Genomic DNA, 8,717 nt, shown 5'->3' on the forward strand with positions numbered 1-8,717 from the left:
AAAAAAAAAAAATCTTACTATTTTATTATATTTGTAAATAAGTTGGCCTAAAAACATCTCAAACCATAATACCCAAAAGAAAAATCCAAAACGATTGTAAAAAATGACGATGCAATACCTCATTTTATGCTATTGGTGCAAAAGATTGCTAATAAAGGTTAAAACACACCGAGTTCTGTTCAGCAATTTTAATCTTCCTTCCAATAAATTTTGGTTAATTTTTACAACTATGAACATCCCTCATCAAACGGAAAAATACATAAATTTACAGTGCCATTTCTTTTATGAAAAGTAATTATATAATTTAACCTATTTCAATTGATAAAAAAAAAACATAAGACTAAACTTTTGATTTATTAAAAGTAAATGACTAAAATAAGAGAGTTAACGGTACAAGAACTAAAATGATATTTTAACCTAAAATGAAACCGACACCTAAGATGGGACAACAAAATTTCTAAGGCTCTACCATAAAAATCAAATACAACCATGGATTAGAAAATCCAGTTTTAAATGTGAATGCTTTGTTGATCAGTTGGAATAACAATCCATGTTAACCAAAAAATCTATCCATCCTCTACGGATCCAAAAGGTAATCAAACCCATTTCAATGGAAATTCATAAAAACCAAAAAAACTTCATCCCTACTGAATATAGTCAAGTTGTAATTCATAATCAAGTAAATTAACAGGAAAAAAAATGCAAAACTCTGATATTTGTAACATAACAGCAAGAAGAAATATAAAGCACAATAATTCATCCATTCAAAATTTTGGAAATAATAAAACATCATCTTTTGCTCAGGCTTGCTCCTTAAAAGAACATCAAAGCTCATTACTCTTCTTAGCTTACAGCATAGAGAGTTCAACGTTTGCCACCGCCACCGCCAAGCTTTGGTCCTTTTGGTGCAGCTCCCCTACCAACATTACCCTTGCCCTGAGTTTTCTGTGTTTTGGCCATCACTTCTGCTTTCTTTGCCTTCTTTTCATCCTTTGTTTTCTTAATTCTTTCCTTGATTTCACTGCAGCCCAAAAAATTAACAAACTCCATACATAAAAATAATTAACAGAAAAGAAATGTGATTGATCAATATATTATTCAGTGCTTGTTAGAAAGATACAAAACAAATGTCTACATTTGGCTTTTCTTAAGATTAGATGATTTATGGTGTTGTTAAGAGAAAATAAAAGTTCGAACTTAGAACAATCACATACCGGAGGGCTGCTTCTCTAGCAGCATCACGAACCTCAGGCTTCTCAGATCTCTTCTTTTGGATAACCTCCAATGTAGCACCCACTATGGACCTTGAGTAGGGTTTCTTGGTGGCACGTCTCCTCTTCTTTACAGCCTCTTGAGCAATATCCTACAGGAATAAAAAGAACAGAAACATTTAATATTTCACAAATTATATAGTAAAAAACATGGTTAACAGGGCACAATACAGTAGATAATTAGGTCGCCATTCCACAAAACAAATATACAAAACAAAGAAGCTCTATGTTGCTAAAAGTTATTATCCAAGAGTATCACAGACAAATCATTTTGTTTCAAAATTACCCGTCCAAAATCAAAGCTAACAAACAGAACAAGATACGATAGAAATTGTGATCCAAAAGTATAAAGAACATATCAGTCTGTCTCGAAATTACCCATCCAAGATCAAAGCTAACAAACAGGACACAATATAATAGAATATTATAAATATACATAACAAGAATATAAATCCAGAACTAAAATTGACATTTTACCTTTTTATGTTGCTTCCTGTACATTGCTGTCCAGGTGAGCTTAGAAGGCTTCAGTCTGTTATGGAAGTACCTCTTGCATTTGGAGTTTGCAAACAGGAAAACCTAATGAATCCCGGACAAGATTGCAATTTAAACAGCAGGTAAGAACATACCAAAAGACGTAAGAAATAAGATTATCCATTTATAACTCCAACTCAATCAGCGGCCGCGCTGGTTAATTACCTGTGAATCTGCACGTACAAATCTGATTCCTTTACCGGGATATATCTTCGCGCCGCTGAAACGACAAAGCTCAGTCCTGCCAAAACAGATTACATTTCAGAATCAATCAGAGACAAAATACGCATATCTAGCACCACGAGTTATCACATTCTCACGGGATAACCCACTACTTCTTCAAACCCATCAATCGAAACGAGCACTACTGACCTACATATCAAATTCTCCTAAGAAAAAACCTAGAGATTTCAAAGATATGTACAACTTCAGGCACTGAAAGTGAACGGAACTTTCAATTAAATACCACACATAGTCACATTGATCCTGCTCTATTTCGCTATAACGGATGCAATCATCAATTACGAAGGAAAACTAAAAAGGAACACAGAAAACTAAATGAAATCGATTCAACTATGAATTAGAAAGAGCGGTGATAGAGACTAACTTCAACACCATGGTGGCGGCTGCAGTTGTTACTCCTCCGTTTCTTCGTGGTTGCCGAAACCCTAGAAACGAAATCTATCGAGGGAAACGATATGTATAGTTTGAGGTTTATATGATTACCTCTTTATTGTAATTTAATCACCATAATGCCACTGGCCTATTCCAATGCGTGGGCCAATTTCTTTGTCCGGTTCATTTTACAAGCCCAACCTCTTTAAGGCCTGTTTGGAATTTGGATTATAATTCTTTTTAATTTAGGAATATTTCAAAATTAAGATTTAAAAATGTTAGGATGAAATATTTAAATTTGAATATGTAGAAGAATTGAAATTTAAGCATTAAGGTTTCCATTTTTGTTTATATGTTTCGTTCCTAAAAAATATATAAATATATATATTAGATTTAAGAGCCGGCTATAAACTAATAGAAGAATAAATTAGTTATAATTAATTAATTAATTATGTTGTTGCTCTACTAAATTTAATTTGCTTAATTAATTCAAATAAATAAATTTGAAATTTTTAATTACAAGTATAAGTTACCATGAAATGAGCAACTTTATTGAAAACCAATACGACGAAGATCACGATAACTTTACATTTCATCATTTTTAAATTTGGTCACATCACAATCTTTTTTGAATTTTTTTTTCTCTTTTCAATAAGAAAATAATAACGATGGAGTTATTCTCAATTATCCGTTAATTTTCAAGTTTCGTATAGAGATACATGAACAATATAATATAGTCATTTGAATATATATTTATGGTTTTTTAATCAAAATTATTGTGATTGTAATAAATTGTTTTTAATATTCATAATCTACCTAATATTGTTAAGTAACTTTTTGAGAACATATTTAAAAAATGGATGCTAATTTTTATATTATCACTGACACATTACATTTACTAAATAAGTAAAAGGCCTACTTTCATAAATTAGTTCTAATTTCTATGCAAAGATGGAATTGGAAAATGCTATACGTACTTGTACACGAATAATTATGGGAAAAATATTTACGTGTATAAATGAAATAAAATTAAGATATTGTCTTGTCATCATTATGATGTTTATCATCATTATTATCATTATTATCATTTATTATTATTATTATTGTTATTTTGAAATATTATTCTTGATGATGATGACACATCACCAAAAGTTTATCATTTCCCAACAATATTCCTTTCTTCTCCCTAGAAGGCACTTCGCAAGTGTTTTATGATATAGTTTCCTCTCAGGCAAATCATAGTAAATGTAAATTCGTTACACTAGTATAGTAACATCAAATCAAATAATAGTAAATGTTAACCGAGCATGTGAACGTTTTCAAAACATGACTCACATACTAGTAAATGGTTTTCTTCTAAACCGTTTAGAAGTTCTCTTTTGACCAATTTCTTAGTCCTGTTGAGATTGATGTGACCTAACCTTAGATACCAAAAATGGGCATTTTCTTCATGAGAAACTCTTGGTCTCTTAGTCATTATTGTCATTCTAAATATTTCAGTATTTAGGACAATTTTTATAACTAATGGTCTTAGTACATATAAGTTACTTCCCATTAAAGCAAAGTCTATCTCCATTCCATTATTAAAAATAAATATTTTATTTTCAAAGAAAGAGACATAATACTTTTTTTCAATCAAACAAGAAATAGAGATTAAGTTCCTCTTGAAATTAGGAACTACATATATGTCATCTAACAACATATATTACTTTTTGTCCAAAAATAACTTAAGCTTGTCTACGACAACAGCTAAAACGACCCCACCATTACCGACTCGAAGAGTCACCTCTCCAGCTTCCAATTGTCTCCATGAATTAAATCCTTGATGGGAAGAATATACGTGACTAGTATCCCTAAAATCAACTATCCAACCAGAATCATTATTCTCTACTAAGCACATCTCCAAGACAAGTAAATCAGATATATTGTCATTGAAATTCTTCATTTTCCAGGGAGCAATGGGATCAACTTGGAGCCACTCATTATAAACTCTAAGTTTTATCTCAGAGGTTGAACCTTTTTTATAAACTTCACACTAGAGTTGGCAACATGTGCCTCCTCTATAAGTCCCTAGACATTCAATATAGACCAGAGGTTATTTAAGGAGCTGACATTACTGGTTTTGTCAATATCAACCATGTCCTGCTTGAATTGAGAGGACACTTGCTCAAATAATTCTTACGTTAATTGCATGATCTGAAGTGTAGTGACCATACTCTCAAATATTTTGATTAAGACATCAGGTATGCTCGCCAAAATTTAAACTCGGGCCTTATTACTGGCCTTCATCTATCTTTCATATGCATCACAAACATTTCATGTTACATCAAGGGTTGGGACTAGAGAAAATTCCTCAATCAAGACGAAGTTAACTTTGTTAACCAATCGAATCTTTCCAAGTTGTATAATTAATTTTGAAAAAAAAAATAGAGGCAAACAACGGAAAAATAAGATTTGACATTTTATTTAAATGAAACAAATTGAACTACATTAGATTTTAGCATAAATCTAATCAATTTTAGCAAAATTTTAATGAACTCCATTTAACATCTAATTTTGCAATGATGCTTCAGTGATTTAGGACAAAAACCACTGAAGGGTGGTCAATTACCCGTTCATTAAATTGAGACACTCTCAACCAATCATTATACCAGAATAACTCTTATTCTTATAACATTTAGTCACCATTGATTTGGTTAAGAAATCATTAACTTACTTAACAATTTCTTGTAAGTGTGGCCCTCCACTTTAGACTCTAGAGTTCTGCGACAATGACCCAACCGAAGAGAAAAATCGATTGGAGCAAAAACTAAAGTGATTCTATCCATTTTTGGAGTTCATCCTAATATTGACCTAATGCATAAACCATCTGAAGGGGGATGCTCCCAGAGCACCTCGAGGCCGTGCAAGAAGGTCTCACGAAATAAACCAATGAAGATGACCGTAGGACATATTGACACATAACCTTCTCCCACTTACTATAAATACTTTATCCATTCACCTTGATATTGACCCATGCAAACACCATTCTAAAGGGGATGCTCCCAAGGCGTCTCAAGGCCAAGTATGATTCTCATAGTGTGAACATGAAGGGAGAACGTGAGTGAAAAATTGATGTATCATATTCATCTTTTTCTCCCACTGAGTATTTTAAAACCTAGGGTTTCTTACTTACGTAAAGTTGGTTAATTAATTTATATAAATGATTGTTAACTTTGTCCAACATAACTTCTACATTGGATAGTTAAACAATAATGATTATTGCTTATTAAACACTTTAATAAACCCTAATCATTCATTGCATGCTTATAACAAATTTATCTAATTCACCTTTCAGGTCAGTTCCCAGGTAGGAGTGTTTCGTTTTCATCAGCTTAAAAATCTCAGCCTAGACAAAACATTCCTTAGACAAAGGTTCTTTATAGGTAAATTGTTATAAATTTAATCTTTTATTCAAATCCATTTTAATCCTATTAAACAGAATTAAAAGATTAAACCTATTTCTAATCATATTAGAAATATTGTGAACATAGGTCTAGTTGGTGAAATCAATTTTAAAACCATTGTTTTCATTTAACTTATACCAATTATAAAGTTTAATGAAACAATTAAAACCTATACATGCATCTAAGGACATACTTTAAAATTATAACAATTATAATTTTACTAAAGTGGTTTCATGCTTCATGCATTCTATTTTCATTATCACACACATAACAATTATATAATAAAGTAATTATAATAAAATAAAAACATCCATTCATCCATACTATATATTATAACAGTTATAATAAAATATTGCATGGACATATTATTAATAATGCATGCTATCATATCATATAGCTATTATACAAATGATGCATAATCATGCTTTTCATTAATAATATAACTCTTATATAATATTAATGGAACTACATAAAACATGCATTTATAATATAACTCTTACATTAATAAATACATGAGCATGCTAATACTTTATACAAGCATATAATATAATGCTTAAATTAAATATGATGAATGAATAATGTTTATCCTAAGGTGGGATTTTTACTATATAACATACGACACGACATATATTAGCATAAAACCATACATCATATGTACGACTAAATAAAATAGCAATATTGAACTAAAATTGACATTCCTAAACTTTAGTTAAATTAATATAACATTTATATTAATTTAATTAACAAAAAATAAATTAATTATTACAAATCAATAATTAATAAATAAATAACAAAACTGCTTTTTGAACTGCCTTGGCTACCTCGAACCCATGATCGCTCGAATGGCCTTCATGCACGTGTAGTCATTGGAACACAGCGACACTTAGGGAAACTGCCGCTGCGCTCTAGTCCCATTTGCCGGAGCACAATAGTGTTGTGGCCAGAGCGCAAGTGTGCTTGACAGAAAACCACGCAAAGTGCAACGACACTTTACGTGTTTTTCCCTGAGCGCTGGCGCTACGCAAGGTCGTCGCTTTGCTCTGGGACAGAATGCTACTGCCTAGTTTATTGTTCATCAGATTTTGCTCCAAAATCCTCCAAATGAAGTAGGACCCACTCAACATGGATATGAATACAGACTCGATTGTTGTTGAGGTTGATGCCCTAAATTCCGTAGGGTCCTATAGTTTGTAATTGTAATGTACAAACATTTTATTTATGAAATAAAATATGTGATATTTTATTTCAAAATTAGTTGCATTAACCACAAACCAATGAGCTAACATCCAAGTTTATCTTGTAGCTTAAAATGTATGTACAGACATATAGGTGGATCATGTTTAAGTGATAACCTAAATTGTCTATAGTAGATGAATAAGGCTAGATACCTTATCCTGGTGACACTACGAGTATTACTCGCTTTGTAGATGTTACAATTGTCGTAAAGTACTACAGATGATTTGATCCTGATCATTCATGTAAAGACATGTGAGCGATAATATTCTTTACAAAGGAGTTTGTATAAAATCGGCCCACGAAATTTTTAGTCTCATTATATAATGCTGCCCAAGATGACCATAAGAAACATAACCTGAATCCTGAATGAGTTGTAAACTCCTACCTATGAAGTCGGTTCTTTAATTTGTATGGGTGAGAGTGGTTAGATCGCCGACTCAACAAGCCTACCATTTTAGGGATTCGTCTGATTGGGGAGATGGGAACACACGTACACAAGAAAGAATTCACTCCTTCCCCAACGTCGAGGTAAGTAGATAAATTGCTCCCTTAAGGGATGATTCCAGGACTTGAACACCCTCTCTTGGTCCGAGAGGAGTTTGGTCATAGTTGGACTATGATTTATTGTTCATTAAAGGGATCGATGGTACTTAAGGAGTTAGATCTAACTATATGGGCAAAACGGTATTTTGACCTAGCTGTACTTACGAGAAATTTATGAAGGGTCATCGTACTGTTGATTGGTTATATCCATAGACATAGAAATATATCTGTAGTATAAAGAATCCAGCTGTCGGTCCTTAGTGGAGTGTCCGACAGTTAACATATGGTGAATAATTTAATTAAAAAAGTATAATTAATTATTTACGTACCATTGGATCTTCAAGCTATAGGTGAAGGATCTCTTACCGAAGAGTTCCATGAGCGCATTTGGATCGCTCCGATCTCACCTTGACCGAAATACAACAATATACATTCAAACGTACAGTTATGCAAACAAACAGTAATTATCGGCATGTTATGAAAAAGATATAACAGAGGAGAGAGTGCCATATCAGTTGAAGACAGTCTTCAAACTTCAGAACTCAATGCAGCGGAAACCTCCACCCAATCAACCAACGCCCAACAGAGCGTTATCTACAACAACACGAACAACCACACAAACACGAACGTCGTGGGGATGACACCACTAGAAAAGAGCCCCGAGTATTCTTGGAGTGAGAACCCAAAGCGTGGTCTTTGGATAATTTGGTAGAGAAAGGAGGAAGCACAGATCGTGTAGGCGATAAGCAAGTAGGAGGGAAAAAGGCGTTATCGCATAACACGATACTTATCGTTTAGGAGACACTACATGATTGTGTAGGATTAACTGAACGATCGTTTAGGAAATGGTATACGATCGTTTAGTAAACTTGGCACACAGTACGGTCGTTTAGGGATGTTATGCGATTGGGTAGGAACTAGTGTGCGATCGTTTAGGCGCGAGGTGGATGATCGTTTAGGCGAAGAGTGACTATCATATAGGCTCTTGAAATGCTTAAGCGATCATTTTTTATTCACCAGCGCGATCTCTCTTTTTCTTTTTGACGGACGATTGAACGACTCAAAATGAAAA

The 8,717-nt window shown here is 32.9% G+C and overlaps 1 protein-coding gene across 1 annotated transcript; it reads right to left on the reverse strand.

Annotated features, from left to right (window-relative positions):
- Positions 1 to 736: 736 nt before the first annotated feature.
- Positions 737 to 2,510, reverse strand: LOC120072837 (60S ribosomal protein L24). Its single transcript, XM_039025353.1, has 5 exons — positions 2,413 to 2,510; positions 1,971 to 2,046; positions 1,749 to 1,850; positions 1,215 to 1,363; positions 737 to 1,021 (listed from the first exon to the last, which is right to left on the reverse strand). Exons 1-5 carry the CDS (start codon positions 2,421 to 2,423, stop codon positions 865 to 867), a joined length of 495 nt encoding a protein of 164 aa, XP_038881281.1. The 5' UTR covers positions 2,424 to 2,510; the 3' UTR covers positions 737 to 864.
- Between the last annotated feature and the right edge of the window lie 6,207 nt (positions 2,511 to 8,717).

The sequence above is a fragment of the Benincasa hispida genome, chromosome 3, assembly GCF_009727055.1.
Source record: "Benincasa hispida cultivar B227 chromosome 3, ASM972705v1, whole genome shotgun sequence".
Lineage (NCBI taxonomy): Eukaryota > Viridiplantae > Streptophyta > Magnoliopsida > Cucurbitales > Cucurbitaceae > Benincasa > Benincasa hispida.